Raw genomic sequence first — 20754 nt, forward strand, 5'->3', positions numbered from 1 at the left:
AGTTTCCCTCGTATTCTCTCGACCCACTGAGAATTTTGTAAATTATAACTTCATTTCGTTCCGTTCGAAATGAGGTTACGTTCAGTGGACCGGTTTCTCTCGACACATTTATTTTTATTACAAGACGTTATTATCCAAGTGCACGTTGTTATTGTAATACTGTTCATTGTATTATATAATATTTTCTTGATGTTGAGATTTTTTATCAGATTGCTTCTCGTATATACTTTTATCGATATTGTCGACGACAGGTGTTTTGCTTAAAATAGTCGCACTTGTACGATAATATGTCGGAATAGCATTTACCAAGTTTTATATATACATTTGTAAACTGTGGTTTAAGTTTTCTATATTATAAAATATAATTTCTGATAAGAATGACCGATACTACTTGTGAAATACATGTATTTACAGATACGACACCAAGTGCCCGGCTAGCTCAGTCGGTAGAGCATGAGACTCTTAATCTCAGGGTCGTGGGTTCGAGCCCCACGTTGGGCGAAAATTTTATTTTTTCCTTTACTTGTGTTAAATTCTTATTTTTTCTTCCTTTTTTACATTATAGTCAATTTATAAAATCAAGTACACGTTATTTTAGAAGGGCAATAATTTATTTACAATTTTTGTGATAATTTTAAGAAACTGAGCACAGCGATTGTGCCGCAAACCTGCGACGATGAAATGCAGGAATTTAATTGAAAATAATCCTCAGTTATGTTTAATCTCGCAGCTGTATATATTTTTGATAAATATCAATAGTAATTCGAGTAATGTAATTAACGTTACGCACGAATGTAAGATATCATTTCTCCACAATTGTAGCCTAAACGAAAAGGCTGAAGCCACAATAATTAACATCGTCCAGTACAATGTCCAATGATTACTTATTGTTAAATGACCAATTATCTCGTCCGTGCATGCGCGATAATAAAATTAACGTTTAGGGCAAGGCGATAATCGGGGTCATTAACGTCGGTTAAGGAGTATAAATTTCGGGCGATTCTGCAAGCTGATGAATAAAAATTCGAGTCTCGGGCTGCTCTTTGTGCTTAGGAGTTCAAAGCTCGGCCGCAAAGCCCAGCGATCCGATTCGGTACATTTACGTCATGCGGCAGGAGTTGTTAAGCGCCACTCGCACCCTATAAGTCCTTTTCGACAGGTTTGGAGGGAAGGGAGGACTATTAACTACTCGTCGACACGCGTATGGCCCCTCACACGTGCCGAAAAATAACCCTTCCATTAAGAAAACTGTGACCGGGTCTCGTTAGGCCCCGTGCATTTCATTGCGTGACAACAGTAGACCGAAGAAATGTTAAGCATTCGACGAAACGTGCCCTCCAATTATTCAAAAAGAATTAAAAATGTACTCGATGACACATGTACCACATCATTTGTCATAAAGCTGATTGAGTACGGAGCGATATAGAAGCTTTCGAAATTTTTTGCGGTTTAAAACAAAAAAAAATGGCCCCTTCCTCAATTACGGTTGCGTATACCTGGGCCGCTTTTTTCTCCATTTACAAGAAGGGGTCATACACCCGTTATCGTTATCTCTGAATTTCCCATCCCGGCGCCTCGTTTCTTACAAAGTTTACGAGAGTCCCCGGCAAATGTCTCGAAAGTGACCCAGGCCGAGGGGTTTTGGTTTCTGGAGAGAGAAGGGCTATTGATAAAAACTCTTCAGGAAGTTCCTCTGATTGCCACCACTTTGGTCACTTCATTCTGCTCTGACTGGGAGCAATTTTCAATGAAACTTCTATAGCTGAAAAATAATCTTTTTTTTTTTTCCAAATTTCGACCTAATTCGGACATTTTGTTGTTCCTAACAGTCGCTCCCGGATACAAGAAAAGGTCCAGATTTTTTGCAGGACACAAAAAAAGCATTTTGTCGTTCAGTGCAATTTTCAACAAAATGGGTTTTCCTGGGACTATCGTAGGTCAGTGTTCCTAATCGCGGATTCTTCGAGTCTACCTGTGCTTTTTTTTTCCCACTTAACTCGACGATTGCCGTTATCGCCGCCCCTGAAATTTTTCTTTTCGACTGTCATGGAGCCTCATTTCTTACAAACTTTACGAGTGTCGCCGGTAAATGACTCGAGAGTGACTTGCAAGGAAATTTCTTTCTTCCCCCCCGTCTCGAGACGGAAGTGCAGGGAGCGACAAGGGGAAGATGCCGATCGGGAAGGCGGGTGCAAGTAATCTGTAAAACGGAGAAGATCTATCTTCTCTCGTGTTTCGGCCCTCGGGATGGTTTACCGATGACTCCTCTCCGGAAACGGGGAGAAAAACTTCGGACGACTCGAAAAGGATGTTTCTTCCCAAAAATGTGGAAGCTGTCGTGTCGCAGGAGCGAAAGCAAAGTCGGGTGGTTTTAAGAAAAATAAAAAAAAAAATTACCAGCTAAAATGAGTAACAATTAAAATGTTCATAATCTGGATTCAATATATACAATTAGACAATTATATAGAAATTGTATATAAATATATGTACATACAATTTCTACGTGTAATCCTTAATTTAACATTCCATACGTGACCATAGATTTTTTTAATTTTTCGTCTTCGATCCAAGAGATTCATAAATGAAATATCGAGATCGATAAATTCGACAAACTCCCCAAAGTATAGCCGGAAATATCATGAAACCACTCGAGATCAAAATCAACCCTTTCCCTCTTATTTTCCAGATTTCGGTGAGCGTTCACGCCAGAAGATTCAAAGCGTTCCATCGAAACAACCTAGGAAAACTCGCATAACTCACGGGGCCTTTGCAATTGCACTGCTCGAGAACATACAAAAATTATCAGCCCCGAAGAAAGCCTCAAAAATAAAAAAAGAAAAATTGAAAAACCAGGTCTGTATGTACTCAGATTATCCTCGAACCCCACCAGCTCGAAGATTCCAGAAAGTCTCCAGTTATCATTGAAATTTCAAAGGGAAGAAGAAGAAGAACCGCCCTGAAAATTCATGAGCAGTGTTCAACAATTTAGGAAAAGATCTTAAAAATTGATAAAAATCTGAAAAATCTGAAAAATCTGAAAATTCTGTAAATTTCTTAAACTCGTCTGTTTTGCGTTTTCGGAGTTCCCGGGAGCGCGGCGAAAATCGGGCGGAAAAGCGCTCGGCGCAAGAGAGAGGGAGCGAAAGAGAGACGGCTCGCGTGGGAGGGAGCGAAAGCCACGAGGTGGGCGCCCAGGGAGGGAGTGGGCGAGGGAGCAGGAGAGGGAGGAGGAGGCGATATCAGGGGGCTCGACCGGGAGAGGGAGCCCGTGAGCGCCGGCATCAGCGTCGCGGTAGCGAGCGCATCCAGATCTGTCGCGCGCTGCCCGCTGCGCCGGGATGAGACGGAACGGGACGGGACGATACGAAACGGAACGGGACGGCGGGTCGGGACGAAACGGGAACGGGAACGGGACGAGACGGGATGGACGCTGCACGCCCGTGAGCGCGTCGATCTCCGCACGCTAGTGTTGGTCTCGCTCGCGGCCCGTCACAGCGGCCTGGTATTGGTTCTACGAGAGCGAACCGAAGTACCGAACCCGAGCCAAGAGAACCGCGGCATTCGTTCAGTAGTTTCTCGGACGCCGCACCGGCACCATCCGACCAGATAACCCCCACGGTTCTCCACCGATACCCCCGGAGCCGGGCGCGCCGACCGGCGCGACGCCAGCGCGACCCGCCCCCGGGACGAGAACCGCTCCCGAAGGAGGATCCGGGACTCTTCGACCCATGTGGCCGGACAGTCTTTACAGTCTTTACAGTTGCCGCCGAGAGCAGGTGGGGCCCCCCGTTGACGGGGTCGGATCGGGCCACAGGGCGAGACGACCAACGTGGGACAGCGGTCTCCTCCACCGTCGTCGTCTTAGGACGAGGGGAGTCGAGGGGTCGTGGTCCTTTCGGAAAGGGCGGAAAGTACCGCGGTTCCTCGATGCCTGCTTCCTGGAGTTTCCTTCCGTCGTGCGGATCCAGGACTGACCTACTCGAGGCCCGAAGACCCCACTGCGAGCAAGAGGCACGGTCGCCGACGAAAGACTGACCCACCGAGGAGACACCCGCGAGTTCTAGGAAGAAGTCTGGAGGAACGAACGAACCGTCGGTGGTCCCGGGTTCCCTGGTCGAGATTTGGAGTTCCTCGAGGATCATCGATGAGTCCCGTTCCTCGGGACCGCGAGGACGGGGGAAGAGTGTTCAGTTTGGAAGGTAGGTTCGCCGGGTCGAGTGATGCCACCCCGTAGACCCATCCCATGGTTCCCGATCTTCGCCAATAAGCCGTTCTGACTAGGCCAGAGGTCCTCCGCGATTGGTGGCCCCTCCGCCACCAAGGTGCAATGATGCGAGAACTTAGAAGGTGCGATTCGTGGACAGTGGAAGAGGAAGGAGGTGAAAATAGCGGCCGATTGGTCCCGCCGGGGGAATACGTGGGCCCTCAGCGAAAGTGATTATGGGCTTACGGGTGGCGATGATACCGGAGGAGCGTAACAGTTCCATGTAGGGAGAGGACAGGAACAAGTTCCTAGCCATAGCTCAAATCTCCGAGAGCGGAAGAGGAAGCGGACGGCATGTGCACTATCGCTTAGTGTCGGGTTTTGGTGTTGTCCCGTTAATGTGGGGCAAACACGCTGAACGGACCGTAACGCAAGCCCACCAAAATAGGGGAACCGGAGAAGATCGTCGCAGGGGTCCAGCGTGATCGCGTATCGACGACGGTAGGAGGGTCTGGGTCTAGAACCGATGAGAGCGCGTCATGCCCTCTGAGATCGAGCTGGCCGGGCCAAGAGTGATGCACTGTGGATGCAGAAACACCGGCTGGCCGATCGCGACTTTTGGACCCAACAGCAGCAGCGTCGGTGGTTACAACGGTAGCACATTCGGCAGCGCCGCCGACCAGGAAGCGATCAACGGACCTCCATCGGGAACGCCTTCTTTGAGGTACCGGAGTCCTCGGTCGTTCTCGGCGACTCCCGGAGGTCAGGGCGAGACCTTCGATGGCGAAAGTCCCGTAAGGAGGCGATGCACTCGGAGGTGGAGAACGGAAGCTGCAGGAGGAGCACGCGGGGAGGGAAAGCTCCGAAGAAGGTGGTATCAAGGCTCGAGTGATGGAGAGGCCATCTCGGAGGAGGTCAAGGATTCCCGGCAGACGTGCCGAGAAGTACTCGAACCCCAAGTCCTCGGTTGGAGTCTCGGCGACCAAGAACAACGGACGAAGGAGCAGGATGACCAAAAACGGGATGTGCAGAGAAGTTCGGTCGACCGATCCCGGATACGCGAGACAGAGCTCGACATCCGGGCGACCTTCCTAGGGGTCCGTCATGAAAAAGAGGACCCGTCGGGCAGGAGCTTCCCCATCGATCCTGCTCAAGAGAGAAGCGTCCCTTGGAAGTGTTCTCGGAAACGAAGAAGCTCGATCCTCGATTCTAGGGAGCACCACGAGGGAAATCCTGGACCGCTGGTGGACCGTTTAGTCGGGAGTCGTTCGGGGGATCCTGGCTGGGAAGCGACTCGGCCAAAAAGAGGAAGACGCGAGTCTTCGTTCTCTAGTCATTCGGGGGCTGTTCCTGATGGACTCTCCGGGGAGGATCTGGCGCTCATCAGGTTGTCCGGGGTGAAATTCCCAGAGCCGCGGACGCCGCGGTCCGGCTGGTGCGACGACGCCGGGGAACTAGTCGATCCTCCCGACTCGACCTTTCAACGGTCGTTGCGATTTTCTACCTCGAGGAAGCTTCCGCGGCCCTCTAAAGGCGGTCGCTCCTACGTCCAGCTAGCTTTCCTCCTCTTCCTTCTCGCCTTCGGGCACAGTGGACTCTTCGGGTCGGGGGTGGTTCTTTTCGGCCCCAGAGCCAGGACCGGTCTGTGCGCACTGACCATCGGTACGGTCATCGGTGGTGTGTTCGGCGCGCCGGTGGATCTGATCGGTGACGCGGGCGTCAGGGCGGAGCGATCGGCGAACTTGTCCCACATCACCGGCGCATCCAGGAAGATCCAGATGTACATAAAGAACCGCCACCTCCAGATTCTTCCGGACGGCACGGTCAACGGGTCCAACGACGACACCTCCGACTATAGTGAGTAATCAGTTTATTAACGTTCCTTCGTTAGCTTTAACTCCGGATCGCTGGAGCGTTACGGCGCCGGGAGATAGTCGAGCTTCTATTTGTCCACCGAACGCCGCTCATCGATCGCGATCAGGTTTCGATGCAAATTAGTACCCCCCGATCGGAAATCTCATCCAGCTACCGTAGGTGAACGGCAAGACCTCTCTAAGATCCTGGTACCTTAGGGTAAGACCTTTTCCCAGCACTAACGTTCTGGTCGTCGGATGTGGTCCACTTTGGACCAGCTCTTTTCGGTGACCCAATATTCGGTCTCGTCTTCGATCTAACTCTCTTTAAAGCAATTTAGTACCGTATCTTCTTGGACTCCCGGAAATGCAATCTCATAGATCCTCATTGGTAGGAAATTTCGGTGTCGGGCAGGGGTTGACGTCCTAGCGGGCAATTATTGTTGGATTGTTTTCAAACAAGTCGATTTTGTCTACAGCTGTGTACTTGATACCCGATGATGATAGAAATAGGCAGATTTACGGGCAGGGAGTGTGATCGGACCACGTCTGGGCCGGTCGGTCCAAGAATACGCGCTACCAAATCGCACGCATTCCGAGCTCGTACTTACCCAGCCCGTTTCTATTCGGCGATCCGCAGTGACCTCTGCGCCGGTCGATACTTTAGAAACCGCATTTTCTTGGCCACGCACCTTACAGGGACTCGAGGAACGAGAATCCCTCGGCCAATTCTCGTCGGGGAAATTGCCCTCTTTTAGATATGCAACAATTATGAAAGGTCCATCAAACGTAAATATGAAAACTCCTGCAAGACCTAGATTAACGAAAAAGAAACAGAGAAAAAGATAACCCATCCTAACCTCAAAAATCTTCCAAACGACTCATTAGGTGCCGCCTACGTGTACTATAAAAATAGAAACAAATAATTAGGGCTTCGCCGAGTCTGAAGTACGCGATTTAATCGAGTTTAATCGAGGAAAGGAAAGAGGATCCTCAATTTGTCGCTTTCGCTCCAGTAGACGAAGGGATTATATGGAGGGTGAAACTTTAGACTCCGTGCTAGACGAGCTCTTATTAGATTTTTTTCTTCTTTGAAACGGGCGTTCCCGGAACATGCGTATCGTTTATTTTAATGTAGATTCCTCGGTCCAGTTGGTACATTAACTGAATCGGGGGGAGGGACGAGGGAGAATCAATTTGTCATCTCGGTTTCCCCGAACGTCTGCGGTAGGTGAAATTTCAGACTCGAATGTTCGCGAGCCGTTCTCGGTGGATTTTTCCTTTTTCTTGAAAACCTTCCCGGAACATGCGCGTCGTTCGTTTTAATGTATACCAGGCACCTGCTCGTGCAGGCAGAACAGGTTGCTATTACATCGGGTTCAAGACTCTGCCCTTTGGATCAAACCGGAAATGCCCTCGTATGTTTTCCTCGAGGTCTTTCCCTTGTCTCGTTTTTTTCCTCTCGGCGAATTTGCCTCCATCTCAGCTGTACGTTCCTCTGACGACGGGGGATTTTTATTTTCCAAGAATTTACAAAACTCTCGGTATAAGAATTGCGTGAAATTTTCATTTCTTTTTTCCCCTATCCAAAGCCATCTTGAACGCCGCCATGACAGGCGGAAGGGCTCGCGTGTACGAGATCGTACCGCGGTTTCAGAGAAAATTGGATGCGATGCATTATGCCGCATAAATGTAGCAATCTCGGATACTCTTGCGTACGATGGGAATAATTACCAGAAGCGGCAGGTATTATACCGGCGGTCGTTATTGTTAAACAGCGGATCGTCGTACTTTGTGGCAACTATTATCCGATTTCCTGGATGTCGTAGAGGGAAATGATGCCACGGTAACTGTTATAGACTCGGTGCGAATGCGCCGTGTTTAAGTTTACCTGCTTACGCGAGCCGTGGTAAAATCCGGAGGAAATCATCCCCGGTGGGGTTCATTCAATGGATCTAATAATACCGCCCTCGCGGGAGACTTATTCCCGCGCATAAACCGCACCGATTCGCCGGTGCGTCTTCCTCTTGCACGCTGCAGCCGATCGGCCATCTCATACTCGCACTCTACCAGACAAAACACATTTCACCCGCGGCGAATTTTTCCGCAGGTCGTAAAAACTCGGAGAACGGTCCACACATCGGGGTAACACCCCGACGACTCGGGGAGAAAAAAAGTGAAATTACTCTCCGAGCGGATTTTACTGCGCTTCCAAAATATGGTGCCACTTCGGGGGCAACGAGAAAAGAGACTTCAACGCGCGGAGAAGAAACCCCCGGATGGGGAATAAATTTTTGGGCGATGCGTAAGAGGGAGTCCTCGAGGAGTCTCGGGCGGCCAAAGGACCGTCTGGACCGCGGATCCCTTTCGCGGCGCGTTCCTTCCGCAATTTTTTCCCCCAGGATCCCCGCCTGAACCCGATCGGATCCCTTTCGGGGCCGTTGTACCTCGTGGTCGTTGGCTCGAGGAGAATCGACGTGACGCGAAGGGCGTTGATATCGAATTTCGCGGAAGCATCGAGCCCACTCGCTCGCGAAACGCATTCGCGAGGTTCCTCTCTCGATTTATTAACGGGCTCGATGGCAATGACTTCGAGGTATCGCGGACAGAACCGCGGCTTCGACGACGGGTCTATCTTCGATAAGCAGCCGGCATTCTGCGGCGGATTCTGCTGACCTACCTCAAGCGGCGCTGCAATAAAACGTCTCGTAAAAGCGAGTGCGAACGTGGGCTCTTATTAACAGAGGTGCATCATGGTTTGTTCGTCATCTCTGGAATTTCGAGGCGGGAAATATTTCTCAGGCAACCCTCGTTAATTTCACGTGCTCTTGAGTCATCTCTGTAATTGTATATTATTTATTACCGGGTGGAATTGTAAAATAGTCAAATGTGGCTGAGAGGTCGCGGAGTTACGCGTATTATGAACCCTCGGATGGATTCTAAATGCTTTTCTGAGTTTATTAGTTTGTATGTATTCACTCATAGTGGAATGTCTCTCGCAAACTGACTGATGCACCAGAGTTGGTTCGTCATCTCTGGAATTTTGGGTTTAGAACATTTTCTAACAGACCTTCGTTAATTCCATGTGCTTTTGCGTAAGTTTTATTACTATTCCCGGTAGTTGAAATTGTGCAGTACTCTTGAATGTGGATGGGAGGGTGTGGAGTTGCGAGCATCATGGACTCTAACATGGATTCTAAACGATTCCCTAACTTTATTAGTTTACATACGTTCGCTCGTAATAGAACATTTCGTAAACGAGAGCCAAATGTGCAGCCTTACTACTTGCGGTGCATTCGAAAGAGCCTATTGGTGCATCGCGGTTGGTCCGCTTTCTCTGAAATTTTGGGTCATCAACATTTCTTAGACTAACATCGTTAATGTCATGTGCTCTTAGGGAATTTCTGTAATTGCAGATTATTTATTACCAGTAGTTGAAGTTGTGCGATACTTTCAAATGTGACGGGAAAGATGGAGAGTTATGTTTTGGGAAATGTCCGTGCTTGTACGATATTTAATACCAGTAGTTGCAGTTGTTTGTTAATCTCAAGGAGGAAACCGCGCAGTTACCAGTATTATGGACTCTGAGATGGATCCTAAACGCATCTCTAATTTTATTAGTTTGCATACATTCACTTGCGGCAGAACGTCTCGTAAATGAGCGTCGAATGTGCAGCCTGGCTAACTGCATCTCATCCGTGCAGTTTCGACTGGTGCACCGCCATTACTCCGTCATTCCTGAAATTTGGGCTGGTAATATTAATTGAAATTTAAAAAAAATTACTTTGTCGCGTTCCTCAGAGAATTTCCGCAGCTGCGTGCAATCTATATTGCGACTGGAAGGTCATAGATGTGCAATCGTTCTGAACTCTGTACCTTTGATTTTATTGGCGTTTCATAGACTCGCCAGCAATAGAACGTCTCGTAAACGCGAGTGCGAATGCGCAGTCTTAATATTCTCGGTGCAATTGAACGCCTTGCAACCGTTCGTTTAATTCGCCATCCTCGCGGAATCCTTAAACGTGAAAATTGGCAAAACGACCCCGTTAATATTCCTTGCTCCTTGAACATTTATGTAATTTCGTATAAATTTCAAGCATAGCTAGGAGATCGGATAGCCACGATCATCGCGAAGAAGCCTGCCATGAATCCTAAAGATTCCTAAGATGTTATTAGCCTCGTAGATGATTTTTTTCTCGGCCATGGACGCTTTCGAAAATCTCATGGGCTCTTTTCAATACGGTAGAAACATTTTAAAGCGTGGAACTTGAGTCGAGATGTTTCGAGAGAGGCTCTGGAAGCGGTTGTCGTTTCCGGCGACCTCAGCAGCGTTAACGCCCGACCCGTAGGGCCAATTTCGCAGGAACGTTTTATGGGGCTTTGAGGTTTACAGTCGGCGTTAACTCGAAGTGTGAATTACGAAGTTCCTGGCTTCGTTTCAGCCAGATATTTCAGGTTAAACGACGGCAGGGTCGAGATCGGCACGAAGGAATGAAAATCTGTGGAACGAGAAACTTCTTTTAATAACGAGACGCGTTGAAGCCATTCAGCTTCCGAATGCATCTCGTCGCATCTCGTTGCATCGATACTACATTCGGCACGGCAATGAAAGCTGGCCAGAATTTGCACGGCCGCGAGAAAGTGTCCGATAACTCGAAATTATGAAATCCGCGATTACGAAACGGGCGAATACGCGGAAAGCGGAAGTTCGTCCGATGTACGCGTGAAGTGCGATAGCTACTCTAATCTAATCGCAATACGTAATGAGACGTGCTCTCATAAATCAGGCCCGATAGCCCGAACGGTTTTCATACTATTCCGCTTGCGGCTCGACCGAATTCTGGACGTCCGCCATGGATTACGGTCTTCAGATACGAAACTTTATTCCACTTTTCAGCCGTGCTGAGACAGCAACGAGTTTCGCGGTGATTGGAGAAAATTCACTCGATGGTGCGAGAGATTGGAACAAAACACTGAGTCATTATTAATTAACTCCGATATGAGTAGCCTCGATTGACCCTTCGCGTCGATCTCAGTGCCTGCATAAAATTAATTGCACGAGGAATACTCTTGGCAGAGGGAAATATTCGAGGTTTAGCTTCAATGGAGAAAGCGAAACCATTTAAAATGAACAAAAAGATGTGTATGAAGAAACGTGTGAAGTATTTCCTTAAAACGTCACGGATGGCAATTTTTAAATAAATGGAGCATTAAACCCCCCTTGCAATTTCTGATAAGGATTATTATATGTCAGGAGTCTCGTGATGGAGTGTTGTGGTCAGGGATGTGTTAGAAATTAATTTTTAATCAGCGTTAACGAAGAGCGCAGAAAGTGCTAATCGGGGCACAAGGAAAGGGCGAAACAAATTTTGTTGGAAAGCACGAGATGTTTGTTATCGACGCCAAGAATATCGAATCGCTCTTGTAGTTCCTGATATGGATAATTGCATTTATGCCAGGAATCAGAGTCGAGTGTTACGGTTAATACTGTATTAGAAGCGAGACTTGACACGAGAATACATGCGCGTCGACGAGTAGGGTGCATTGCAACTTGACGGGATTTATAAATACGTCGACGCGACGATAACGTTATCTCAGGGTGGATTGCGCTGCTGGGAGTAAGACGTAACTATAAAATTATGCAGCTCGAGTGCGCGCCCAAATTGCCGAGGAGAAAAAAAGAAAAAAGTCGAGAAGAGAAGAGTCGCTTCGAGCGAGACTTGTTACTTTGTACTCTGCTTTTATTTATGGAGATTATTAATTCCAAAGGCATTATTCCGTCATTGCCCTGATGAATGATTCACTGAACGAGCGAAATTGAAGGTCGCCCGGAATCCTTGACTCGCCTAAGCATTCGAGGCTCTTCTTCGTATTTACGTCTATTATCCGGTATTATTTAAAGTAATTGTGCAGATAAATACTACGCAATTATAAATTCGAGTCCGACGACGTCACGGGGTTGTAACGTCATCGTTACGAGCTCCAGGCAGGGCACTAAATCTCTGGCAAACCTCTGATTACGGAAGAACACCACAAATTGCTATATTTCAGCGCCTGGTCTAAACACCGTCACAAATGCAACGAGCAGAGGCTCGGGAATAATCGGGAGTCTTTACTTTAGAGGTAATTGAGTAGCCGGGAGTGGAAAACCGACCGAGCGTACAGGAAACCCGTCGGCAGAAACGCAGTAGAGAGGCTTCCGGATACTGAGGATTCCCCGAGAGCCGATGACGCGAATCTTGCGCGAATTCTCGAAAACCGGAGGCAGTTTCCAACCGTGTAATAAATTTAAATTACAATGAAAAGACAAGAAGAAAGTTCGGAGAAACGCCGCAGCCAAATTTCCGAATGCTAGGGATTCTCCGAGAGGCGATGACGCGTCTTGCGATAATTCTGCAGACATGGGGGAATTTCAAAGCATATTATGAATTAAAATTACACTAAAAAAATAAAACGGACGTTCCGAGTGACGCCGCCAGCGGAGTTTCCAAATACCGCGGATTCCACGAGTATCGATAACGTGTCTTGCATGCGATTTGGAGACAGGGCCAATTCCAAAGCCCCATTATAAATTTAAGATAAGTCAGTAAAACCAGGAAACGAAGAGCTTAAGAAATTCCGATTTCACTTGTGTAAATTCCGAAGGACCAATTAGAAGAATATATTGCCAATCAAAATCACCCTAGAATAAGGAGAAAGCCTCGAGAGTCACAGGCTTTCAACCAGGGCAATTCCAACGGAATAATACGAATTAAAATGAGGTTATAAAACATAAGCAGGAGCTTTCGCCCTAATCTGATGTTTCTTAGAATTATCTTCTTTACTCTGACGCTAGGTTAAAATTTTCATCCGATTCTAAGCTGGATCTTCCGGATTTGTCATCAATCACGCCCCGGTCAGCGGCCGAGTGACAGAAATCCGCGATCGGCCGCGAATGCGGACAATCGGAGCTCGATAACGGCCGCGATAACTCCTCGGAGAAGACGATAAATAATCCAGGGAGAAGTAACGAGCCAACGTACCGGTGATATCACCATTAGATTCGCAGGACGAGGCCTTAAATCTTTTCCGAGCCGCGGCGAAGCGTCGCCGGGGTCAATTGGCGGGTGCTTAAATCGCGAAATCTCCGCTTGGTGACAAATTGCCGTTATAAATGCCCCCATTCCACCTCTCGGGGAAGACGGCGACAAAAGATCGCGGCGGAAAAAGATCCGCGGCCGATTAATAATCGGAATGACCGCGAGGGGCCGCGGGACGCTTAAATCAAAACGTCGCGTGCATTATCGCGATATATATTACCCTAAGTGTGGAGTTTCGATTTATCACCCGTAACCGCGTATCGCGTCCAACTTTAACCCGCGGATTCGACGATCAACCGCCGGGAGCGATCGCGCTTGCGAATCGCGAGCGGCTCCGTTTGCTGCAGAGGGGAAACGTTTACAAGGCGCGCATGGCGCAGTGGCTCTCACCGTAGCGGGTTCGGGATGTACCCGAATCGAACATTTTTACCTCATATTTATCTTGTGAACGCAACTAAGAATATCGAACAGGTATAGAGAGAATCTTAAATAGGAAGGTGCCAACGATGTGGGTCTTATTTGAATTTGAAATCAGGGAGCACCCTAGTAGCATAAAGTATTTGTCTTATATTTTCAATATATTTAACGAATATCGTACATTTTGTAAATATTTATCAGACAATTAAAATATTTGCGAAACGTTTACTTTATAATATTACTTTTATAATATTTTTATGATATTAGCCCCACGTGGTTTCGTAACACTTCCCGGTCGATTTGCGGGAATTCGCTCGCACCTTGCACATGAAAAAAAACTCTTAAAAGCGAGAAATTGTGCTGGAGGGTCTCCATGTTTTACCCGAAAACCATCGGACCCGTTTTCAGCTGGCATTTGTTATTTACGCACGCGGACTCGCAATATAAAGATAAAATGGATGTCAGAGCAAAAAGATACGCCTATTATCACGAATGAAACGGTTCCATTTAGATGGTCTCCGAGGGCGGTTCCTGGAGCGCTCGACGGGTGGTTTCGGTTCCAAATGCGGTCTATATAACGTGTTAATTGAATACCGAGAGGATCGAGTCGCTTAATCCACGTGAAATGATAAAAGGAAAGAAAGAGAGAAAAAAGGAAAAAAAAGAATAAAAGAAAGATGAAAGCGAAATCCGAGAAACTCGCGCCGACACGCGAACGATTGCTCGCGTGGAGTGTGATCAACAAATTCCAGGAGAACAAGAATCGCTACCGTGCTAGTGGTTGATTATAGCGTAACTGGTCATTCTAGGCTAAATTATATCAGGTAATTGGAGGGTAATTCTAGATTAGTACCACATCGGGACACGCCGAGCTAAGGAAATGACTCGTCGAAAGGCGAGATGCCGAATTTTTGCGACATATTTCGTGCGTTTTTATCACAGTTTCTTAGCGAATGGAAGCAAATCGAGGAAGGAATTTCGCTCGAGAGAAGAAACGAAGCTTGATTGCAATTAATGTCGCCTTGGTTCACACTTCGGCGCGATTCGATGATTAATGCCGCGGCCATCGGTACGCGCCCTTAAATCAATTCCGTCGAATTTACAAGCCCCTTATCCCCTGCGGCATGCAAATGTTTTTTCATAAATTGATACCCAAGGCGATGCAGTACCTAAGCAGAAAATATTTATTGTTAGGAGAGGCGAAGTGTGCCGAAAGTTTTTGCCCTGCGAGGCGTGCGGCTAAGAGAGAAATATCGAGAAAAGGGGGGAGGAATGAAATCAATTATCAAGGTGCACATCGAGTCGATCGTAACGCGTACAGCGTCGTAAATCGATGTCCAGCTCGAGATATTGCTGGGTGAGTTACTTCAAGAAGTGGTAGGAATTGATCGACGCAGACCCTGATGCTCGTTGAGTGGAGTAGATCCACGATCGGAACTGATTGCGGTGTCTTGAGCTTTCGTATTGACGGGGCATTAGACAAGCTGCGCTCCAGACCAGGCGAGAAAGTCATTTGTTATAATTCTACAGCCATTTTTTCTCGATGGCGTGAACAATGATTGCTTCGAAAAGAACATGTAGGACCTGAAGAAAATTTGTATCTAATATCTGGAGGGACTTATTGGGATGCATCCTTAATATACAACTAGCATTGAATAATTGTATATGCTCCTGTTGACGGAATTAAAGGGACAGGCTGAATAGTGAATTGTTTGTTAAAAAATCCTATTCTTTATGGTGGTGCGTATTGCGATTGCTTAATTGAAAGAAATATAACTTGACAAAAATTTGCATCTCGCACCTGACGAGACGTCTTTAACGATAAATGGAGATTTTGAAAGGGCAATAAGCTTCGATCATTTGTACATGCCATTGTTAATCTAGCAACAATAATTTCGTCGGTTAGTTTAGTAGTACACCGAACATCGTAAATCGGCGTTCAGCTCGAGATATTGCTCGTTACTTGAAGTAAATTGACATGGGGCTTCACGTTTGTTGAAAGGAGTACATCACCATCAATGCCCATTGCAGTATCTCATGTCTTCGTATTGACAAGGGCTTTAGAGATGCTGCGCTCCGGACCAGGCAAGAAATTTATCTGTTACAACCCCGCAGCCAGTAATTTTTTTCTTGATCGCGTGTATCACGATTCGTTTGTAAAAAAAATTAAGTCTTGAAGACAATTTGCATCTCGCACCTGCTGGAGCATCCACTTTCGAGATGTATAGAATTCCTCCAAGGATAACGAGACTGAGCACTTGTACGTACTCTCGTCGACCTAATTGCAGGGGTAATTTATTTACTGCTCGGTTTAGCAACGCATCAAATGTCGTTAATCGACGTCAATGTCCGGGATATTACTCGCGGAGTTACTTCGAGTATCGAACCGATCGACGAGGGTCCTGGTCTTCATTAAAAGAAGATCCACGATCGAAGTTGATTACGCTATCTCGAGCTCTCGTACCGGCGGGCCCTTTAGACACCGCCGCACTCAGGACCAGGTGAGAAACTCATCTTCCCGAGGTCCGCAGATCGCATTCTTTTTTTCGATCGCGTGAATTGCGAAGGCTTTAATAAATAAAAAAAAAATTGGAATTCGAAGTAAAATTAGCATCTCGCACCTGGCGGGTGAGATTCCGAGGTGCCCGGAAATCCTCAAAGGGCAATTGCGATCACCCGATTTTCGGATAATTTGGTTAGAGTAATTGTGTAACTTTCTCTCGTAGATTTACGATCGCACCGAGAGCGGAATCGATTACCTAGGTGCAAGCCAAGTTGACCATAATGCATCTCGCTTCTGCGAATATCGCAAATCGATTTTGGGAATGGGGAGTCGTTCCTGGAATTATTTCCGGTAGTCGCGAGAAGTGATCGCATCCGCGTCATTTCTCGATACGAACTAAATTATCTGTTGGATCGAGTATCTCCCTAATTTAATTTACTCCACTCAAGACCTGCCCATCATTATTCCGACTCTTCATCACGAGAGATGATCGGGCATCCGATAAAAAGAAATGAAAATAATTACAAAATCGATTACATTTAAGCACATCGGTGGCATTTCGTCCTTTATCGAGCCCCATACATCAGCGTTGAGCTCAAAACGTCCGTCGCTTATTTCGACCCCTGCCCAGGATTAATTAACGCGATTCCATCTGATAAGCAGCTTGGAAATTAAAATTCTGATTAAATACGACGAAATATTAAGAATTCCCCCGAACTTCCGCAAACGCCTCGTCGTCGATTTGATTGATTTTTACCGGCATTATCGGCAGTAAGAGGGGAGCTACTTAATTGCCAGTTTCACGGCTTCTTTGAGGATTTATTCGAGCCTTGGTGTTCACGCCTTGCGACGAGACGAGGGGAAAAAAGGAAATCGATTACATAGGTGCATATTGGGCCGACCGTAACGCGTCGTGCTTGGTCGAACACCGTAAATCGACGTCGAGCTCGGGATATTACTCGGTGAGAGTTATTTCACGCGGTGGTAATGGTCGCTCATCGATTGGCTCGATCCTCGATGAAAAGACGAGATCGATGGTCGGAACCGATCGGCGTCCCGGTCTGTCTGTTTTATCGTCGGACCTTATCAGTGCCTTTCGGTTTGTCTCGCCGTCAATCCATGAGGTGCTCTAAGTACTGCAAGAAGATCGCGGGAGGCTCGATCGATGATCGATCTAACGCGTGAACGACTTCGAAGGCGATGGTCTCATCTTTCCTAGCCTGATAAAAATAAAAGGCGGTTTTGCGAATCTGAATTTTTTCTCAATAATTATTATAAGGGGTAAGATGTTACGGTAAGTTTTCGAAAGTTAGGTGCAACACCTCCGCGAAAAGAAAAGAAAAGAAATTCGAGAAATGTCCACCGTATGTAGGGTGGTTAAGAGGACTTTGAAAGAATTTCTTGCAACAATTTTTGTATTTTCACGTGGACGATGTCAATTTGTTAAAGTTTTATTGGGTATTATTGACTGAAAGGGTTGGGAGAATATTTTATCCTTCTCCTATATATTTTCCTGATGTTTAGGTACAATTTTATTCCATATTGATTTATTAGACTACTTTATGTTCAGAAGAGGGCTTAGTTAAACAAAATGAAAACTGCCCCACGCTCTTAAGAGAGGATTATTTAAATTATTTCTTCTTCTATTTTCTGCGAAATGGCGAACGAAAATAGCGAGGGTAGGTTCAGTGCATTAAATGAAAGAAATGGGTTCATGAAAAGCGATAGAAAAAATGATTAGTTTCATGCGCGTGAACAGTATTTGTCTTAACTGTTGATCTGAATCAGCCATGATCCATTTCATATAAAAATTAGAAAGTTCCAAATTAATAAACCGAAGGGTTTACTTGATCGTTGATGAAAACCTCAAGTTTAATAGGAAACTTGAAAAGAATGACAAGATTCGAAATTGGATTACTAGTCCAATATCCACTACTCTCCTTGAGGCGTAGTTAAATAAGTTAATCTTGGAAATTATTATTTTTAATAAATCACATAATCAAGGGGCATGGAAATACAGGGAAAAAAAGTGCATCGATGCATTTCCACTATCCGTAAATAACGATAAGTCCTGGCGTTAAGCGGGAAGAAGCGCATGTTGGTGATAATGCCGGCGCGAAATCACCTACCGTTGCTCGAATATACTCACCCCGTCCAAGAATTCGCGATCGTAAGCCGAACATATCGCTTGCGAATAAATCATACCAGCGACCGCGGCGGGTATCTCTTCCTGAGGAGGAGCGTTTATGCCCTCGAACGTTCGCCAATTAAACCTGCATTGAAATCGACGAAAGGAAATGCGCCGCGGAATTGCACTCGCGTGACCGCCAATCGTGCTCGCTGATCTTCCAGAGCTGGAAAAACTCGGGGTGAATATGCAGAAGTGTACTGGGTGGGTTTTTTTTTATGGGTGGGTATTTTATTTTTAACCTTTAGATCGGGAGTTCACTTAGACTCAACCTCCTATTAGTTAATTGATGGAGCATGGGTTCGATCGATCCATTTCGGATGTTTCAACGATGATCTCAGTGGAACCGAAAATTTCGTCGCGTATTTTTTCTCGAAAAGGTGTCATCTACTTCGTCGAGTGTTATTTAACTAGATTTCTAAAATTGGCGGAAAGAAATACACACTGTATAATTAGATTAATGCGATCGTTGATCAGTCTCGTCGATGTTTCAGAGTTGGAAAAATTCAGAATGAATATGCGGAAGGGAACTGGATGGGTTTCTTGTTATTTCCCTTTCTTTAAATCAGAAGTCGAGAGTTCGTCCTGATGAAAATCCGATTCACTAGACTCGTTCTACCATTCGTTGATCGATCCGTCGATCGATTTCTTTCCGAGCTGTGATCTTGTTCGGTCAAACGGACAGTTAACTGTCAAACTGCTCCGCGTAACATTTCTTGAAACGATATTTTTATGTTCTCGAATGTTAATTAAACCCGTATCGAAACCGACGAAAGGAACCGCGCCGTAAAGTTGCACTCGCGTGACCGTCGATCGTGATCGCCAATCTCGATCACAATCGTCAATCTTTCAAGAACATGAAAGATTCGAGGTGAGTACGTAGAAAAGTACCGAGACCCTATTCTCGAGATCATACGATCGACTTTCGCATGTGAAATTGACATCATTTCGTATACGACTTTGAGATGTCGACCAATGACGGGACTTCGTAATGGGAAATGTTTCATGCGAATCTATTAGTATGCGAAAAAAAATCCGTATGACTTCGAGAATCGGGTCCCTGAATAGGTTTCCCTATCTCTTTGCTACATCATTAGGTAGGATATAACCCAGAACGGAGAAACATATGAAGAGTTCATTGAGGTGAAAATCTGATTCACTTAAGGATTCCAGAGCTCTCGGGAGCGGACTGGATCCCTCGTCCACTGATCGATCGGTCGATCGCTCGATCGATCTCTTTCGGCTTTCCGAGCGGTGATCTTGCCCAGTCAAACCGTCGGCTACACACCATGTAACTTTTCTTGCAGAGAGGCATTTATGTCCTTGAATGCTACTCAGTTAAACCTGCATCGCTGAAAAGAAATGCAGTTTCGATCGATCGCTGATCAAACTGGTCAATCATCTATCGTATTCCGTCCGAAATTTTCAGGAACCGAACGAACGAATCTGCATATCAGATGAATTATCTATCTTTTTCCCTGACCCAAAAGACTGGTTAAGAAAATTGGTCGATGTGAAAATCTAGTATACGCATTTGGAGGCTCGACTCGATCTCCTCTTCATCGCCCGATCGATCGATTTCTCTCGTCTCTTCAGCCATCTTGGCCGGTTTTCGAGATTCCGAATCTCTGGGAAACGGTCTCGACCTCTTCGGCCAGCGTGTTACGTCCAATGATAACGAAGTAACGGACCCGTTAGATTTAGGAAACGACGCGCTGTGATTACTCGCCGATCGACTCGAGCCGCTGATGAGACCCACGGTAAAACGCGTCTCTATCTCTCTCTCTCTCTCTTTCCCTCTCTTGTACTCGATCATTCGCTCTCCTGTCAATGAACTTTCGCGGCGGCACACCTTTGCACTTGCACCTGCCACGTGGATCTCCTTTGCGGGCGATTCGCCAGTGCAGAGCCGATTCTCTGCCCCTCGATGGGGAACACGTTGCCTTCCGTTCGAGTCGGTCGCGGCACGCACGGATCGTCGGAGGACGAAGGAATTCAGACGGGATTTAACATCATCTGTATACATTCGTTTGGAAAACATTACATTTTTCTAATACGGAGGTTTGAAAATATCCAACTAAACATTAGAGCCGTCTTATCATCTGTTCGGCGAATTTAGTAGAGATTTTTCTTAATTAAGTGCTACCTATAGGAGAGTCCTTAAGGCGAGGTGAAAGTGGCGTCAAAGTGGCGTCATTTGTGAAACTTTTCTCCGAGCTCGGTGTACCCAATCGTTTCAAACTTTTCCACCTAACCATAGAGACCCTAAAGAAGGTCCTGACACCCATGAAATTTCTATTTTTTAAAAATATGTTTACAGATATTTAAAAAATTTCTTATAAAACATTTAATCTCTTGGGTTTCTTAAGGCCTCTACATTCATGTGGTAAAGTTTTATACGACTTAGTAGATCGAGTTTGCCGAAAAGTTTCAGAAACGATTGACACCCCAAATAGTATTTTCCCGTCACGTTAAGGGGTTTTAAGGCTTCTGATAAACGAGATTTAAAA

At 46.3% G+C, this 20754-nt stretch overlaps 1 protein-coding gene and 1 non-coding gene across 3 annotated transcripts in view; both read left to right on the top strand.

Moving 5' to 3' along the window:
- Window positions 1–428: 428 nt before the first annotated feature.
- Trnak-cuu lies at window positions 429–501 on the top strand. The gene has a single exon. It is a non-coding gene; the product is annotated as a tRNA-Lys (tRNA).
- Window positions 502–3391: 2890 nt separating this feature from the next.
- The window catches only part of LOC105698398, a 59890-nt gene continuing 42527 nt past the window's right edge, over window positions 3392–20754 (top strand). For both annotated transcript variants that reach the window (XM_012422628.2, XM_012422629.2), the window contains exon 1: window positions 3392–6061. In XM_012422628.2, the coding sequence (XP_012278051.1) occupies window positions 4744–6061 (1318 nt within the window). In that variant the 5' untranslated portion in view covers window positions 3392–4743. The remainder of the gene's footprint in view (window positions 6062–20754) is intronic.

This window comes from Orussus abietinus, unplaced genomic scaffold, assembly GCF_000612105.2.
Source record: "Orussus abietinus isolate OABI.00-Male unplaced genomic scaffold, Oabi_2.0 scaffold70, whole genome shotgun sequence".
Taxonomy (NCBI): domain Eukaryota; kingdom Metazoa; phylum Arthropoda; class Insecta; order Hymenoptera; family Orussidae; genus Orussus; species Orussus abietinus.